At 58.1% G+C, this 18,203-nt stretch overlaps 1 protein-coding gene across 2 annotated transcripts; it reads left to right on the forward strand.

Annotated features, from left to right (window-relative positions):
• The first annotated feature begins 71 nt into the window (after positions 1-71).
• On the forward strand, positions 72-17,865 carry FLOT2 (flotillin 2). 2 transcript variants are annotated; one of them, XM_075561296.1, is made up of 11 exons: positions 72-239; positions 6,012-6,093; positions 8,712-8,802; positions 14,357-14,480; positions 14,745-14,863; positions 14,951-15,064; positions 15,165-15,284; positions 15,377-15,591; positions 15,864-16,047; positions 16,383-16,532; positions 16,634-17,865. In XM_075561296.1, exons 1-11 carry the CDS (start codon positions 191-193, stop codon positions 16,670-16,672), a joined length of 1,287 nt encoding a protein of 428 aa, XP_075417411.1. In that variant the 5' UTR covers positions 72-190; the 3' UTR covers positions 16,673-17,865. The 2 variants fall into 2 exon arrangements, with proteins under 2 accessions (XP_075417411.1, XP_075417410.1); XM_075561295.1 differs by lacking the exon at positions 8,712-8,802 and adding an exon at positions 13,320-13,410 and having other exon boundaries at positions 74-239.
• The last annotated feature ends 338 nt before the right edge of the window (positions 17,866-18,203 follow it).

An 18,203-nucleotide genomic window follows, 5' to 3' on the forward strand; every position in this document is an offset into this window, starting at 1 on the left:
CCCGGGCCCCCCAGCAATCCAGCGTGCCGACCGCCCCGCGAGGCTCCGCTTCCGCGCCGCCGCCCCGCCCTCCGCCGCCACACTTCCGGCGGGGCGGCGACCACACGGGGGGCGGCGGGACCGGCTGGGCGCGGCCGGCGGAGCGGGGTGTCCAGCTTGCGGCGGCCCCGGCCCTCCGACCCGCAGCGCCATGGGCAACTGCCACACGGTCGGGCCCAACGAGGCGCTGGTGGTCTCAGGTGAGCGGGCCGGGGGCTCCGGCAGGGTGGGCCGCCGGGCTGAGGGGGCGCGGGGTGGCTGTCGAGCTGGGGAGGGAACGGGGATGGAGGGCTGGGTCCAGGGAGGAAGGAAGGGCGGGGGGCGGCTCGTGGGCCTGCGCCGACCGCACCCCGCTCGGGGCGCTGCCCGGGGCCCCGGCCACCGCCGAGAGACCCCTCCCCTGACGGCACCCCATCACACTGCCGTGCTCCGCGCCCTCGGCCACCCACCGGGTCTCCCCTCCCGCGGCGTGTTTATCTCCGCGCTGCACGGTGGGCCAGGGGTCCCAGCCGTGGGGTTCCGGGGAGGAGGGACATAGCGGCTAGGTTGGGGCCCAGGGCGGGGGGCACGGCGCTTCAGACAGGTGCCTGTGTGGAGGAGGGCCCAGCCCCCGTTAATTCCGAGCAGGCTGGGGCTCGCCGGGCTTTCCTGGCATTGCCCGCCCTGGAAACGCGCATGCGGCCTCTACAGGTTGGGAAACCGGGCCCTGGTTACAAAACGCTGCAGATTCCGGAATTTCTATCAGCGGGCAGTACTGGGGCAGGGGGTGGCTTGCCTGTAGCTTATGTGTTGGGGTGTCTTGGGAGAAGCTGAAGCCTTCCAAGGCAGCAACTGGTGCCAGCCCGGACTCACAGGTGCTGGGGAGGGGGTGGCGCCAACTGACAGCTGGGGTGGGGGGGCTGCAGTTGGAGGCATCTCGCGGGTCCTGATTCCACCCTCGGTGCAGTGCAGACTCCCAGGCCGTGCACAGTGGTCAGGGCGTGGCTACTGAAGTCAGTAATTGGCACGGGGCCGGGGGTGTTAAGCCAGGGCTTGGAGCTGCCCACCCTTTGGGAAGTGTTACCCCCAAGCGTGGCCTCTGGTCCAGTTTGGATCTCAAAATTATTTCATTGTCTCGCTAAAACGGGAAGCCCACCATCCCTAATCTGACCCACTCCTACTGGGGAGGAAAACACTTCCCCTGAAAACAGAGGCGGGGGGGGGGGGGGGGGGGATTCCAGTCCACACTGCTCCAAGACCTCCTGCCCTCCACCCCACGAGAAGGCGTTCGGGAAGCCCAGGAAACCCTCGTTTTCCTTATGGAGTCTCTTGTTGGGAGCCCACACTGGGCTGGGGGGCCAAAAATGGCAATTCTGTTTCTGTGTGAAAGTCCTGGAGACCAACCGACAAGAAGAACCCCCTAAGAGGGGCAGCTGGAACCTGGCCCCACCCCACCGGCCATTGTAGTGCTCGGAGCTATTGAACGGGTGGAGGGAAGCTATGTTGGCTCGGGCTTGAGGGTGGTGGAATCGGGAAGGAGAGGAGAGGGAGGGATAATGGCTAGTTTAACGGTACCTCGGGATCTGCGCTCAACGTGCTGAGGTGTAGCTTCCTTTTGCTCCTGGACTCTCAGGAGACCTGAGCCAACGCTACTTCAGCCCTGCCTGCCCACCCGCCCTGTTGGGGGGGCCTGCAGCTAAGCCAGGCACCTCGCCCCTGTCCATTTCAGGAAGATGTTGCTCTATTTCATGAGTCTTTGCACCTGCAAACTCCGGCGGTCCTCCTTACTGTCTAACCTCCTTCCTTCACTCTATAACATAAAACCTTTTTCTCTCTTTCCATTTCCGGGAATTTAAGAGGGGACTCTCCACACCACACTTGTCTCAAATCTGCCATAGGTCAGAGGTCCCTAACCTGGAGTATGTAGACAGAAGGTAGAGGTCTGTGAATCGGGTGGGGGTGGGGCAGTGAGTATGCGTGCTCGCCTGCACTGAAATTTAGCCAGTCCTACCATTACGGATGTTGGCAACACATGGTCATCGGATCAGCAGGTGTTTCCCTATGGCGCCGCAATTGTTGCAGGGACTGTGAAAGATGGCCAGAGCCCCTCACTCCTCCGAAACTAAGCTTTTAGATGAACCAGTAGACGTGATGATGTAACTCGGTAATAAAAAAGATTTATATTACCATAGCACACACTTGACTGTTTTCATATTTGGGTGACTTACAGTATCATTTGTTTCTTACCTATTTTGTTTTAGTTGTAAACATCCTGAGAAGGAATCCACAGGCATTGCCAGGCTCCTACAGCGGCTTGGGGCTCACACCAAACTAAAAGGGGCTATCACGTCAGCTGCCCACTCAGATGAACCCCAAGTGTGTCAGAGTAGATATTTTGGAAGTAGATCACCAGGCCTTTCTTCTGAGGCACCTCTGGATGGACTCAAGCCTTGCAATGAGCACTCCACAGGGACTAGCACCCCTCACAGCCTGTGCTACTCTTGACTGGGGTGTCCGTGACTGCAGCCCACGTGCTACCGAGAACAGCTCCTTCCTCAGGGTTTGCTTGGCAGGAATTTTCTGTTATTGTTATTGCAAACATATAGCTACACAACACTTTTAGGTGTACAACTGAGTGTTTTGGATTACATAATCATAAAAAGAATTACATAATCATGTTGTATAAACACCACCTGTGTTACCAAATTTCCCATTTCCATAAACAGTGGCTCTTAAACAGTACCCCCACCCCACCCCTATTCCTGGTAACCACTAAGTCCCTTTAGTCTCTAGACATCTTAATGGCTCTTAATAGATCCTGGGTCTTTCTTCCACAGTACTGCTGGATTGGGTTCGATCCACCAACCTTGAGGTACAAGCCATTTGGCACCATCCGGCTGGGAGGGACAGGGCTGTTCCTGGGAGGACAGAGTCAGGCTGTGTCCGGGGAGGGACTGAGAGCATTTGGGAGGTCATCTTGGGGAGTTTGGTAGGGCTTCCATTTGAGGACAGACAAGCAAAAGAGAAAAGCAGGAGAAACTTCCAGGACTCCATGAGTGTGGGCTCTAAGGGGTCCAGAAGAAGCAGAGGGACCTCTGCTGGGAAAGCTCCTCCGGCTAGGAGGAAGAGGCCTGCCCAGAGACTGCTGGGGGTGCAGCTGCCTGGGAGTCTGGCCATGTCTCCCTTGGCCCAGGTCCAGCTTAAGCTGTGGCAGCCTGCTCCCAAGGTCAAAAAAAAAAAGTTAAAACGGTAGAGTGTTGCCATGTATGTGTGTGTCTCTCTCACACGCACACACACACTCGCACTCACACACACAAACTCGCACTCACACACACACAAACTCACGCATGCACACAAACTCGCGCGCACACACACATACACACAAACTCTCACACACACCCACAAACTAACTCTCACACACACACAAACTCTCTCTCTCTCTCTCTCTCTCTCTCTTTCTCTCTCTCTCTCTCTCTCTCTCTCTCTCTCTCTCCACCCCGCCCATACCACCTGCTCCAAAGAACCTTGAGAAACCCATGGAGCTGCCTGCAAGCAGCCAGCCATGCCTGGTGCTCAACAAGCCAGAAGAGGTAGAAATGGAACAAGCTGTGATTTTTGGTCCTCTTCCAGTTTCACTTGATCCCAGCATGGTTGGGTTTCAGATGGACTGCTTGTCCTCAGAAGCCTCCCTACCCTCCTTCTTCTGGACAGACAAGCCTGCGGTGGCTTACCTTGAGCTGCAGCCCTGTGGACAGGTGTCTCCATCCCCCAGAGAAATGGACAAGCCTAACATCTCCCCATGGTGTGTGTGTGTGTGTGTGTGTGTGTGCCCACCTGGTACTAGGGACTGTTTTGTGCTCCCTGGTTCTCAGCTAAGTTGCCTGGTGTGTCTTATTGCAAGTCCTCCCGACTTGGGATCTTCGTTCTCCCCCTCCCCCCATCCAAAATGTGTCCCTAACTGCTAGTCTTTCTATTGTCTCTTGTTTGTTGGCCTCATCGCCCACCAAAAGCCAGACTAGAGCTGTGCTGTCCCATATAGTAGCCCCTGAAGGACCCCCATGCTGGCACAGTGGCTAAGCACTTGACTGCTGAAAGACTGGTCCATGAAACCCACCAGCGCCCTGCCAGGGAGAAGACCTAGCCATCTGCTCCACCAGCCAGCAGGTCTTGCCTGAGTTACTGCAAGAGGCTTTCTACCCAGTCCCCCTAACCCCAGGATCGTCCTCCTGGTGCCAAGCAGTTTTTCAAAGATGAAAATCTAGCCTTGCTGCTCCCTGCTTTCAGTCCCCCACCACTCACGGAGGGAGGGCGTGGCTCCTTGGCCTGACACATCAGACACACCATAATCTGCCCTCTGCCCCTCCACACCCCACCGGACCTGGGTCCTCAGCTCTGTGGAACTCACACCCCTGCACTTGGGAACCAACCCCCACCCCCTTCGGCCTTTATGAACGCCTCAGTTTGTGAATTTGGAAACAAGGCCACTCGCTGGCTTTTTCCCATCCCATTTCCTCCAAATCCTGTGTTTCCTGGACTCTTCTTTGCCCTGCAAGTTAGTTAACTGCCTCGCAGCTTTTACTCGTGTTTTTGTTTTAATTGGATGACTAATTTAGGCACTCATGGGAGGGGTTGGCGCCAGAATTTCGGTGGGTCTCCTTTTTGTAGAAGAGAGAGCATGCCAAACAAGTGCGCAGCAGGGATCTGGGTCAGAGTTGAATGATCGGGCGGTCTCTGGCTGCTGCACAGTTTTCTGGAACGGCTTCCTTTTAGACCTCCGGTTGGATTTTGTTGTTAATCTTTCCTCCTCCACCCCTTCCCATCAGGAACAGCCCAAACAAACCACACCTGGTGCCCTCCAGCCAGTCCCATCTCTTAGCCACCCTATGAGGCAGGCTAGCACCGCTCCACACCCTTGCCAAGGCTGTCTTGATGGGGGGGGGGGGCCCTGGTGGCATAGTGGTTACGTGTTGGGCTAACTGCAAAGTCAGCTGTTGAAGACCACCAGCGGCTCTGGGGGGAAAGAGGAGGCTTTCTACTCCTGTAAAGAATTGCAGTCTTGGAAACCCACGGGGGCAGTTCTACCCTGTCCTGTAGGGCCACTTCGAGTCGAAGTCCACTCCATGGCAGTGAGGTGTTTGTTTTTTTTTAATCACCAGAAGCAAATTGACATGTTTTTCTCCCCATGAGGGCCTGGTTGGTTCAGGACACAGCACTATAAGTAGCAAAGGGCCTTAACTAATGAGCCGCCAGGAAGTGTGGAAGTTCCAGGAGAGGGACTCCCTATGCCTCTGAGACACCCTCTTCCTACCAGCCTCCCAGAGCTGGCCCACCCACCCTCTCCTTCCCTCTCTGCCTACCTGTGTGCCCCTTTCTGACAGGCGGGCCACATCATGTGACAGGCAGGACACGTGTCCTCTCATCTCTGGTAGAGTACTTAGCATAGCGTACCCCCTTATCCTGCCGTAGAGGGGACAACTGGTTAGTGCCCTCAGCTGCTAACAGGACGACCGGGAATTTGAGTTCCCTCAGAGGCGCCTCAGAAAACAAGACCTGGCGATCACTTCCAAAATGCCAGTGCTGAGGCGCCCATCGGGCACACAGTTCTACTCTGGGCTCAGGGCTGCATGCATTGAAGCCAAGTCAAGGGCAGCTGCTGGCTTCGGGATGGGAAATGGAAGCCTCTCCTGACCACTGACCTGTTTTCTGGAAGCGCTGTTATTCGGAATCCCTCCCTAAAGATTACTCTTCCCTCTTTTTGTGAAAACTCCCTGTGTCCTAAACTAGCTCCAAGGCTCCTTGAGGGCAGGGAGCCCTCCCAAAAGTTCATGGGGAAATTCAGTTTCCTCTTACTCCATTTTTTCCATGAGCTTGAAGCCACCTGGCCCCCCGCAGTGGGTACTGACAAGTCTCGTGCAGGGGACAGGATCAGAGTTGTTGGCCGAGGTGTTGCGGATGGACAGACTGACAACAGTGTGGTTTGCTTTGCTCCCCAGGGGGTTGCTGTGGTTCCGACTATAAACAGTACGTCTTTGGCGGCTGGGCCTGGGCCTGGTGGTGTATCTCCGACACGAAGAGGTAAGGGCCCAGCGGCTTGGGGACCTGTCAACCCGTTGAGCAGAGAGAGAAAGGGCTTGACACCATTCCCCCACTTGACCCCGTAGATCAGCCAGAGCCTCCACTGCTTGTCACCCCGGCGGGTGGGGCCTGGGAGAGGCAGAGATGATCTGCACAGGGATGCAGGTGGCCCATCTGGAAGGGCGGCCCGGGCTGTCCTTGGTCCAGTGGAGGCTGGCATCACTGTATCCACGGGGGTAGACTTGGGCTGAATTCCCATTTCCCAAGGACCGTTCAGAATTCTTCAGGACTCCATCTGACAGCCTGAGCAGGCAGCAGGCAGCAAGTGTAGGGGTAGGTAGCAGAGGTTGGACGTGCAGTCTAAGTGACTCTGTGACAGTCCTGGTCAAGGACAAAGGGCCTTCGTGGGGATTGGGGGGGGGGGTGTCAGCTGCCGTGTGGTCAGTCTGTACCTCCTATATCCATTTAGAACAACTTCCTCGAGAAGGGGGTCTATTTCAGCTCCCCAGAGACCCCATGTTACTCTTTCCCTGCCAGCCCCACCCCCACGCCCCAGGCAGTGCCCCCATCACTGCCCACCCAGGAGGAAATGAGGTAGACTGGCTATCTTGCTGCCTGAGTATGGGCAGCTGATGGACCCAAACTCACCCAGGTCAGGACCCAGGCCACAAGGGCTGCAGAGCTGGGAAGGAGGGGCATGCTGCTGGGGGAGGCAGGCCTCCCCCAGGGGAAGCAGTGGCAATTCCTCCTCATCATCAGAGGGCTGCCCCACATCTTTACTGAGCTGATAGTGCCGGGCGGGGTGGGGCGCAGCCTCCAAGACTTTCACTGATTCCGAGTAACGCCCTCCACTCTCCCACGAACCCACACTCCTGAGCAGCTATTCTGCTCCAGAGCCTGAGTGCCAGGAAGAAACCAGGGCCCCCCTGGGGACCCACGCACTGCTCAGTGAGCCAGCATGGCCTGTGGGGAGACAACAGCCACCCCAACCCTCCCCCAGGCAGTCTCAGAACAAGAGTAGCTTGTCCGCTCTCTAACCAACACAAGAGGGAACCCCACCACCACCTCAGGCCTCTGACTGGCAGTGGGTTTGGAACTGGAGGGGTAGGCTTTGTACCTGTCCCAGGAAATGATCTCATCCCCAGGCTCAGCACCTTCTCTCTGTGCCCCACAACCCCCACCCCTGTGCTCTGAGCCTGCAGTTCTTAACCCTTGTCTGGGGAGTGGAGGGCATCCCCATCTGCCCGCCTAGCCAGCTTGGAGGACATCGGACCATGGTCCCAGACTAGCAGGGAACGCTCAGGTCATTTTGGAAGCACAGCCTCCCGGTGGGCAAGGTGCTCGCCAACCTTGAGCTCAGCCTTTCTTCTCCAGGGCTCAGTGAACTGAAGGCCCTCCTGCGCACTGTGCCGCTCCCGCCGCCCACCCGCCCGCCCTTCCTCCTGGAGTTGTCTACCACCTCCTGCCTCTGAGCTGCAGCCTCCTGCTCTCCTCCCTTCCTACCTACCTTCCCTCCATCCCTTCCCTCTCTCCTCCTACCCCAGGAGAGAGCTGGTGGGTTTCTGCCTTAGCCAGGTCCCAAGTCCTCTCAGACCCAAGGGTGCTAGTGTTAGGGGCTCGGATGAAGGCAGCCTTTGCATGCCTGCATGACCAGAGCACCCCAGAGCCAGCACCCCGAGAAGGATCCCTCCAGAATAGAAGCAGGGGCCTCCACATCGCCTGCCTCTCCCCCGTCCCTCTGTCCCCCAACCCCTCTCTCCAGTCTACCTGCTTCTGCCTCTGCAGCCTCCGCTCTGTCCTCCCTTTACATTACGGAAGGAGTCCCCCAATGCTGTCCACAGCCGAGCCCCTGCCCCTGCCCAGGCCTCAGCCTCCACACACACTTGGGCGCTGTCCTAGGAAGGCCCAGCCAGGGAGGTGGGGGCAAGTGGCTTCCAGGCATTTCTTTGCCAAACTCTCTCAGCCGAGTCTCAGCTCTGGAAACTTCCAAGTGAATTGCTCTCTGTCTCCCGGTTGCCCGGGGGTACGCTTTCTGGCAGCAGCAAACTTGCTCCTCCAACTTGTTTGGCCTCCCCACACCAATTAAAAAACCGACCTATGTTCTTCAGGGTTGTCTGGCCCCTAACTTGCCTTCTTGGTGCTGTGGAGCCCAGACGTAGAGGCTGTGTGCTTCCGGCAGGATGCAGTCAGCCCAGGCTGGCCCTTCCCCTCCCAGGGTCTGGAAATGCAGGCAGCCTGGTGTGGCGTTGGGGGGTGTTGGGGGTGCTGAGGCCATGTCCCTGAGCCTATGCTAGGAATCCCTGGGAACTTGAGATGGGCATACCAGCTCCCTCCTGGCTCAGACTGGGCCCCAGCCTTCAACAGGTCCTCACTAGACAGGCCCCTGGGCAAGAGAAGAGACCCACCCGATGGCCTTGGGCCAGCCAGAGGGTGCCTCTGAGCCCTCCTCCCCACAAGCCTAGGCTGAGCTGGCAGAGTGGGGGGTGGTTTGAAGTGCAGAGAGTGCCCTGCCGACCCCCAGCATCAGGCATGGGTGCTTGTCTGGTAACTGTGTGTTTGCTGTGTCCCCTCCTACCCCCTCCTGCCCCTACCTCTCCCTGCCCCCGGCTGCTCCTCAGACTGTCTCTGGAGGTTATGACCATCCTGTGTCGCTGTGAGAATATTGAGACGTCGGAGGGGGTCCCGCTATTCGTAACAGGGGTTGCACAGGTAATAACCCACCTGCTTCCTCCTCTGTGTCTAACCTTCTCTCTTCCTGCCCGTCAGGGCTTGGCAGGCAGGAGCTGGATAAGACTGCCTCCTGAGTGGGCGCCTCCCCCTCCACGCCCACCCTCTGCTGCGCTGGGTACAAAGGCGGCCAGAGCCAGGATGGATTCCTGGAGACCCAGACCCTCGTCCTCAGCCTCAGGGGCTGTGCTTGGAATCCTGGAAGCTCAGCCACACCCCCCGGAGGTCTCCCTGGATGCCTGCCTTTATTGGGAACAAGTTGAGGCAGATAGAGAAAACCCTGTCCTTAGCTGGAAGGGCGGACCGTCTAGGCGGGCAGGCTCTGTCCTCGTCTCTCCTGCCAAGGTTCTGGCCTTCCTCAGCATAGGGGCCTGGAGTCCCTGGCTTCTCCTTTTTGGGGACCCAATGTCAGGCCCTGGTCCTCCTCTCTGCAAGGTCAGCAGTTGACACCCCAAGACAGTACTGTTCACCAGCTCCAGGCTCCTCCACAGTGTCTGCGGGTCAGGGAGGGTTTAATCTCCGGGACCAGCTTCCGGGAAAGGGCTGGTGGCTAGGTGTCCCTTTCCCTGCCCTGAAGCGGAGACACTCCTACCCTCTCTCTGCCCCATAGGGACATTGGAAAGGCAAATAAAATGGTGTGAGGGCATTTGGAAGTTTGGGGGAAATGTGCTAGAGACCCCGAAGCCTTATTAGTAGTACTCTTCCCCCACCCCACCCCCGACAAGTCAATGAGCCAGGTCCCTTCTTCTTCACCCCCACCCAGCCTGCTGTAGGGAATCCACCCTTGGGCCAGGGTGTTATGTAACTCCAAGTGATTTCTCTCAAATGCCAGCTCCTGCTGCATTGCTGCCTCCATCAGCTCTTCCCCGACCACCTACTCAGTCCCAGGCACTGGGATGGAGGCCATGAACATGAAAACAGCCCCGTCTCCTCTGAGCCTGCATTCCAGCAGGTCCCCCGCCTCTCCTCTAAAAAACCCCTCAGCCTTCTCAGACAAGAATCCGCTCCCCCCACCATTCTTCCATCTCTAATCTCATCAGCCCTAATAGCTGTGGGAGGGCAGGTTTCATACAGAGCCCCGAGGAGAAGCTCCAAAGCACCTTGTGTGGAATGGGCACTGCCCAGGCCTCCCCCTGACACCCTGGGAGGCAGCCCAACGCTCTCCAAATGCACCACACCACTCAGGCCGTCTGCAGAGACCCGGCCGGGTGACTAGACCCCAGAAGAGTCCATTGTCTGGGTAGAACAGCTCTTTCTGGGTGTTGGAGCTTCTTGGCCGGGCGGCTCTCCATGACCCCAGGCTGTATCCTGTATCCGCCACATGCTCTGCCCAGGCCCCACACCAGAAGAAGGCAGGTGGCAAGTCAGAGCCTGTGGTCCATGGGGCAAGTACAGGACCCATCTTGACCCAGCTGCAGGCATACTCCCAGACCAGTCTAATGGGTGAGGGCCCTGGGGATACTCAGACGGCACCCACAGCTGGCCTACACAGCACAGCCTGGAGTCCCAGTGCCCACCCGCCGCCCAGGACCTTACAGACACAGCGCCATAGGACTCTGTTTCATCCCTCCAGCCTCAGGACCACTGATCTGAGCTGTCCAGTGCTGCCCTGACACAAACACCGCCACCGTGGCCTCAGCAAACATTTGTTCATTTGCCCACAGTGGTGGAGGCCCGAAGTCCAATTTGAAGGTGTCCACTCTAAAGAAGGGATTGCTCTCTTTTAGTAGAGGAAGGGCCTGGGCAGCCTTAGCTTCTGCTTCCAGGTGATCAGATGACTTGGTTTCTCTCATCTCTCTTCTGTTCACTTGTTTGTTCTCTTTTCTACCTCAAACAAGATTGACTCAAAATGCACTGTGCAGTCGTCCTGCCTCTGTAGCACACCAAAGGCTGCCCAGTCCCAAGTGAGAGTATAACCACGGGATTTGAAAGGCGTAATTTGGGATACACAATTCAATCTCTCGTGTTCTGCCCGTTGCCCTTCCCGCCCCACTCCAAATGCAGGTCCTTCCCACATGCAAGACACCTTGACTCCATCGCATCATCCCAACGGCTATAGCAACTGCAGGTCCCAGGGCTCCTCTTCTGCGTTGTCCGAATGAAATATTAGTGAGAGGTTAGGTCTCCTCCGACCTACGCCAAACTCCTTTTCATCTGTGAACCGGGGACCTCCATAATCCAAGCGCCCTGCTTCCAAAGCACAGTGTCCGAAAGCACAGGTAGTCATTGCCATTACAAACGGGAGACAGAAAGGACGGCCGGAGCAAGTCCAAAACCCAGCACAACAGTTGACATTTGCTCTTGAGGTTCAAAAGTAACCCTGCTCTCCGAGGCTGTCTGGGCATTGGCCCTGCCCTCCAGACTGGACTTTACCACCTCCTCTAGATGGGTGGAGGCCCCTGAGCTCTGGCCTCAGCTCTGCCTTCCAAGCCATCTGGGGTGGCAATTCTGTTCTCCAAGCTCTAAGTAACCCCATTCTCCTTGTCCATCTGTGTAGCTGCTCCTTCCTCTCAGTCCTTGTAGACCCCATTACGTCCATCTCTTGGGCCTGGGTGGTGGCCCCACCACCTTGGCACACTATCTGGAACTCCCAGGCTTGTCAAAGATCCAATGATTTGAAACCTAGGAAAGGCTGTGCCCCCCCCCCTTTTGTGACCTAGAAGGGCCTCCTTCCAAGGCTCCATCTTCTAGCTGGCTCCAGGACTGGTCCTTTTCTTAGACATCAGTTGTAATGTAGCTCCTTTGGTCTGCCTGCTGCCTGTGGAATCCCCAGAGGCAGACAGCCGCCTCCTTTCGTCCTTTCTCCATCCGTTTAGGTCTAAGCCTGCGGTTCTCAACCTATGGGTCGTGACCCCCTTCATAACAGTAGCAAAATTACAGTGATGACGAAGCAATGAAAATAATGTTATGGTGGGGGGGGGCGGGTCCCCACCACATGAGGAGCTGTGTGAAAGGGTTGCGGCGTCAGGAAGGTCGAGATCCACTAGAAACTGATGGGTTTTTCATGCTCTGCTGGCTGCTTACACCCATCAGTCACCAGCTTCATTTTTCACAAGACTGTCGCCCGCCCTCAGGAAGTGTCCTGAGCCAGGTGTGCATCGTGCTGTGGGCCCCAGCTTTCAGCTCTGCCCTCCTTTGGCACAGTCCGCCTGGTCCCGCTCACATTTTTCTATAAGCAGCAAGGAACGACCCTGCAGCCCCTTGAAGCGCTTGCTCTGAAGTCTCCTGAGCAATGTTTTGTTTTCTACTCAATGTCTGGACATAATTCAGGCAAGTTCTTTGCCTCTGCACTGGGGGAGAAAAGGCCCCCTTCCTCCATTGTCCAATCGCATGTTCATCATTCCCTGGTAGTACCTCATAAGAGGCACGTGGAATGTTAGGATTCCTGGCAACACTCTGTTGCTGGCACTGTGTGAATTCTCTACAGCAGTGGATACTGTTGCCGAAACTCTCCTCGCTCCATGAAGCCCCCCCAGAATGGCCCTTGACCTCCATAACTCCACCAACAGTCCAGGCATTTACAATCCGGTGCCTTCAAACTCTCCCAGCCTTTACCCAAGACCCGCTTCCCAAACTCCACAGTCTGAGCATCTGTGAGCGCAGCCACCCCTCTCTGCTGGTACCAAACCCCGTCTTCATTGTCTAGTGTTGCTGTAGCAGAGGTGCCAGCTCAGCAAACGAAAACCTCTGTTCTCACAGGTTACCAAGCTAGAAGTCCATCTCTTAGGGAAGGCGTTCTCTCTCTCTCTCTCTCTCTCTCTCTCTCTCTCTCTCTCTCCCTGGAGAAAGGGCCTGGTCTCTTTTGCGCTTCTGCTTCTGGCTGATCTTCATGTGGCCTGACATCTCTCTTCTGCTCACTTGTTTAATATCTTTGGTAGGAGCCCTGTTAGCATACTGGGTTATGCATTGGGCTGCTGGCTAGTCACAAGGTCAGCGGTTCGAAACCATAAGCTACTGCCAAAGAAAAAAACAAACAGGAGGCCTTCCCTACTCCCATAAAGATTTACAGTCCCAGAAACACACGGAGGCAGTTCTACCCTGCCCCACAGGGTCACTGAGCGTCAGAGTGGACTCCATGACAGGGAGACGCAACGTATCTCAAAGCTCGTCTCCTGAGCATGACAAAGGATGGAGTGGTTCCCACAGGCCCCGCGGTTAGGACGTACAATACAACACATACTTTGAGGGGACACAGTTCCACCAATAAACCCCGACCACCCTCCTTGTGCACTTGCTCCTCCCCGTCCCCCAGACCAGGCTGCTGAGAGCAAAGTCAGGAGCGCGCACACATTTGTCCTGGATCCACCTGTGCCCACGCTGCCTTCTCACACACTTCCAGAGCAGGCTGGTGCTCAAACCTCTCTGAGCGTTCTGCCCAACCTCCTTCTCCACAGGACCCTTGGCCCTTCCCAGCTGGAGCAGTGAGGTGCCGGACTCTTTCCTACGCCCCTGAGCCCTGGGCCCCCAGACCCATGCCCCTGTTTTGCGTTTCTTGGCAGGATTTCCCTAGAGATTATGACGTTGCAGCCCCGCTGCGAGGACGTAGAGACGGCCGAGGGGGTAGCTTTAACTGTGACGGGTGTCGCCCAGGTATAGTAACTCAGCAGCCCCTCGCATGTCCGTGGAGCTGGGTTTGGTGGGGGAGGAGGAGAGGACAGCAGGCTGGAGGGGGCAGTCTCCGGCCCGCTGTCCCTGCCTGCATCCCAGGAAGGGTTCTCACCAGTCACTACTGGAACGTGCTCGCTCCGCTAGGCCCCTTGGCCACCCAGCAGGACTAACAGACACCCCTTCTCTCCTCAGCGGGCGACCTTGAGGAACAGAACCAATGCTGGGGACTCCTGCCTCACTAACCCTCCCTGGGATTCTTTTCAGGTGTCGGAAGTGCCGAGCACCAGAATCAGGCCTTCCCTACGCGCTGGGCAGGCGCTGGCCCGGTCAACTGGAAGCCAAGGAAGCCCTGGGCTGGGGAGTCAGCACCATTAGCCCTGCGGTGGGGTGGGGGGTGGGAGGGAGGAGCCTGGCTGGGGAGGGCCTTCCTGCCCTGCTCTCCTCTGCTGCCTTGTCTTCAGGCCAGGGAGGGGCTGCGGGCTGAGAGCCAGAGAACGCCCACGGTCAGGGGCACCCTGGACCATCTCCTGCAAGGTCTAGATTCTTTCCCGGTTTGTCTGTCTGTCTGTCTGTGTCTCCATTGTTTACTCTCCTTTTTGCAGCTTCTGCCCCTCAAGCCTGAGGGTCTCCTCCCCACATGGGGATACCCCTATGGTGTTTGCAGGGAAGGGGGTGGCTGGGGGGGGGGAAACAGTGGGCTGCGGATGAGGGGTGAGCCAGGAGAGAGGCCCCGCCTGGACCTAGAGCAGCCAGTGGAGGTGCAGGGGCACCATACCTGGACAATTCCTTATGCTGCTGCCTCTGTGCCCCACCCCCTTCCCCCAGGGCTCAGAGGGACTTCAGTGCCCATGCCCTACACCTCTGGGTAGGGGGGGTGTCTCTGGCTTCCTGCCGCCAGCCTGGTTCAGGTGTGTCTGCCCACCGGCAGGTGAAGATCATGACGGAGAAGGAGCTCTTGGCCGTGGCCTGCGAGCAGTTCCTGGGCAAGAACGTGCAGGACATCAAGAATGTCGTCCTGCAGACGCTGGAGGGGCACCTGCGCTCCATCCTCGGTGAGCCCGCCAGCCCCGGCAGTCCCCAGGGTCTCGGTGTGGACATGCCAGTCGGCGCAGGAACCTGGCGCAGCCAGGGCTACCCTGGCACCCAGCCCAGGCTCAAAGAAGCCTGAGTGTGAAACTCTGCTGACAAGACCCCCAATACCAAGACTGGGCCTGCGCGCCGCCCTCTGCTCACCAGCCTCTCATGCATGCCTCCCTCTCTCCCCTCCCCACCGCCCGGGGGCCTGGGGAGCCAGCTCACAACCCCTGTGCCCCCAGGAACTCTGACCGTGGAGCAGATCTACCAGGACCGAGACCAGTTTGCCAAGCTGGTGCGGGAGGTGGCAGCCCCGGACGTGGGCCGCATGGGCATTGAGATCCTCAGCTTCACCATCAAGGTGCTGGGAGCCCGGCGCTTGGTGGGAGGGGCGTCTGTGCGCACGGCTGCTCCCCCAGCGGACAGCTGACCCGCCCTACCTCCCCAGGACGTGTACGACAAAGTGGACTATCTGAGCTCCCTGGGAAAGACGCAGACTGCCGTGGTGCAGCGAGACGCCGACATCGGCGTGGCGGAGGCTGAGCGCGACGCGGGCATCCGGGTACCTGAGCTTGTCTTCACACCCCCAGGGACAAGGGAGCGCCGGGCCAGTGGGACTGTGGCCTGGGTGAGCCCTCAGCACTCGCTCCTCCCCCCCTCAGGAAGCAGAGTGCAAGAAGGAGATGCTGGACGTGAAGTTCATGGCAGACACCAAGATTGCCGACTCCAAGCGCGCCTTCGAGCTGCAGAAGTCCGCCTTCAGCGAGGAGGTCAACATCAAGGTGAGAGGCCACCTGGGCAAGCTGGGCCAAGTTCAGGGACCCCAGAGACTTGTGGTCCAGCTTCTAAGGTACTGGCCACGCCCCTACCGCAGACGGCTGAGGCCCAGCTGGCATATGAGCTGCAAGGGGCGCGCGAGCAGCAGAAGATCCGGCAGGAGGAAATCGAGATCGAGGTGGTGCAGCGCAAGAAGCAGATCGCGGTGGAAGCGCAGGAGATCCTGCGCACGGACAAGGAGCTCATCGCCACCGTGCGCCGCCCCGCTGAGGCCGAGGCCCACCGCATCCAGCAGATCGCCGAGGGCGAGAAGTGAGTGCCACTTGGACCCCTGGGCGGCTGCCTCCACGGGGTGCTCCCAGCCTCTTCTTACAGGTGACCTCTCCCCGAGGCTGTGTCCTCCCACCAGCCCCCTACCAGTGTGGGAGACCACTGGATACAGGAACTGCCTTCCCGCAGAGCCCTCTGGGCAGTCCTCCCAACCACTAACAGCTGGTACCTAGTGGCCACTCTGGCCAGAGTCAAAAGGTTCCCTTCAAAGGTCCTCCACCGCCTACACCTCCCATTCACCTGGGCTCCCCTAGGGTGAAGCAGGTCCTGTTGGCTCAGGCAGAGGCTGAGAAGATCCGCAAAATCGGGGAGGCGGAAGCGGCTGTCATTGAAGCAATGGGCAAGGCGGAGGCCGAGCGGATGAAGCTCAAGGCCGAGGCCTACCAGAAATACGGGGATGCGGCCAAGATGGCCTTGGTACTGGAGACCCTGCCTCAGGTGAGGGCCTGGGCTGGGATCCAATTGGTGGGATCCGGGGAGGCCCCCATGCTGGGGCCCACCTCTCCTAGCTCGCTGAGCTGGGCCTGTGCTCATGTTCCTCACACTCCTTAGCAGCATACCTAGCCAGGGCCGGGGGCTGGACAGTTGCCAGAGGCTCATCCCTGGCCCCCTGAGGGTGTGCCTGTCTGTCTCTTCCTTGGTACCCATGCTTGCCAATAAAGACCAGTTCAGGCTGCTTTGGGGTCTGGTGAGATGGAGAAGGGAGGGAGAGATGTTTGGCCCCTGGAGGGAGTTTGAGAGCTGACCAAGCTCTCCTCCTGCCTGCTTTCTAGATTGCTGCCAAAATCGCCTCCCCACTGACCAAAGTTGATGAGATTGTGGTCCTCAGTGGAGACAACAGCAAGGTAACCTCAGAAGTGACCCGGCTGCTGGCCGAGCTGCCTGCCTCTGTGCACGCCCTCACAGGAGTGGACCTCTCTAAGGCAAGTACTTTGGGGTGAAGGGTTGGCCAGGGTCGCCCGGGGACTCACTCGGCAGGATGGACTCCAGAGCCAGGACCTCACTGGGTTTCCCATCCTTGCAGATACCCCTGGTCAAGAAAGCCACTGGTGTGCAGGTGTGAGACCCAGCAGGCCCACGCCCAGCGCAGCTGCCCGCCACGCCCTCCAGCACCTGGTTTAATTGACACCACAGGGACAATGGGAACGTGACTGACTCTGGTGCCTTATTTTGTAGGAACCAGAAGTGCTGCGAGTTCAGGCCATCTCTGTGTGTTTCCTCTTCTTCCTGCCCCCAGCCCCATGTACTCAACGTTCACTGCCACACTCACCCACGTGCCCCTGTGTTTCTCTTCCTCTGTCTGTCTTTTTATCTCCTTTCCCCTTCCCTTCTGCCCCCTCCACACATCTTATCTTTTAAACTGAAGATGTTTCTCATAGTCATCCTCTGTTCTGGGTGGGGGGAGGGGCGAGGGGGCTGCTGCTCCTCGGAATCCTGGTGCCTTGAACTTCCTCCCTGTGATCCTGACCACAGCTCAGCATGGGTGCAGGAATTCTGGGTAGGATGGCCACTCTCCTTGTTCCTGGCCTGGCCTTCCCAACTCAAAGCCCTGCTCCCAAGGAAGCCCAGGCCTCACCTCCTGTCCCTTTAGGCCTGGGTAGCCACGCCTTCCAGGCACAGGACCGTTGGCCCTTCATTTGCCCTTCCCCCAGCCCCAAACCCGATCTCATAGCCCACCACTGGGGCCAGAGGCCAGGCCTGCCTCTAGCAGCTCCCTGGGCTTACTGTTGTCTTAGGAAGCCCCTGCTTGTGCTCAGGGAAGCCTCCTTCATGGGCATATCCCTGCTAGGTGGGAAGAGGCTTATTCCCAATCTCGCCTGAGCCCTTCTGAGATGAGGGTCTAGACCAGTGGGTCAGGAGAGTAAGTGGTCCGCTTCTGGGCCTCTGATGAGGACTGCATTGCTCTGGGGCGCTGGGGCTCAGTCCCATCCAGTGGGCAAGCTTGTGTGCTGCAGGCTGACCCTGCCCCATAGCCCCTAGGCAGTCTTTCTTTCCAACCAAGCAGTCAGGCTTGAGCAATGGGGAAGCTGCCAGTCCCCTGTCTCCTTGCTCCAGTGGAGAGAGAAGAGCCCAGGGCCCTGGCATCCCTGCAGGGGTGTTGTCAGTGTCCTCCGGTCCTCTTGTCCCTGCCTCTGGCTCTGCCCCAGCCTGTGTAGCCCTTCCTGCATGTGGATGCTGCATGTCTGGTCTGGGGCTTGGATACTGCACTGCCCCACCACCTGTCCCTTCTGGTATAATAAAGATCTCTTATGCCCACCCTTGCATTATGTCTTCTGTGAGAGCAGAGCCTGGCTACAAGAGCCAACCAGCTTCCCCACACATGTATTGCTCAGCTTCAGGCCCGACTGCTGCCTGTTCTTCCCCACACTAGCCACTGGAGGGTGGTGTTGGCCCACTGGCCATGCCGCACCATACCGCTCTGCTGTCCAGGCATGGCAGCTTACCAACATGATAGGGCCTCCCCAGAGTGTCTCCAAAGCTAGATAGCCTTACAGAATCATACTGCCGCTCTTTTAGGAGGAAAGTGGCGAGTTCAAACCTCTGACCTTTCAGTCAGTAGCCGATGCACTGTGACCACTGTGCCACTGGGGCTT

This window comes from Tenrec ecaudatus, chromosome 10, assembly GCF_050624435.1.
Source record: "Tenrec ecaudatus isolate mTenEca1 chromosome 10, mTenEca1.hap1, whole genome shotgun sequence".
Lineage (NCBI taxonomy): Eukaryota > Metazoa > Chordata > Mammalia > Afrosoricida > Tenrecidae > Tenrec > Tenrec ecaudatus.

What these genes read in the sequence shown, in the direction of transcription:
- FLOT2 (XM_075561296.1), top strand. Translation starts at nt 191, where the DNA reads ATGGGCAACTGCCACACGGTCGGGCCCAACGAGGCGCTGGTGGTCTCA. An exon ending in TCCTCAGCTTCACCATCAAG is followed by an intron (nt 14,864 to 14,950) that starts GTGCTGGGAGCC and finishes CTACCTCCCCAG; the next exon opens with GACGTGTACGACAAAGTGGA. An exon ending in AGCGCGACGCGGGCATCCGG is followed by an intron (nt 15,065 to 15,164) that starts GTACCTGAGCTT and finishes TCCCCCCCTCAG; the next exon opens with GAAGCAGAGTGCAAGAAGGA.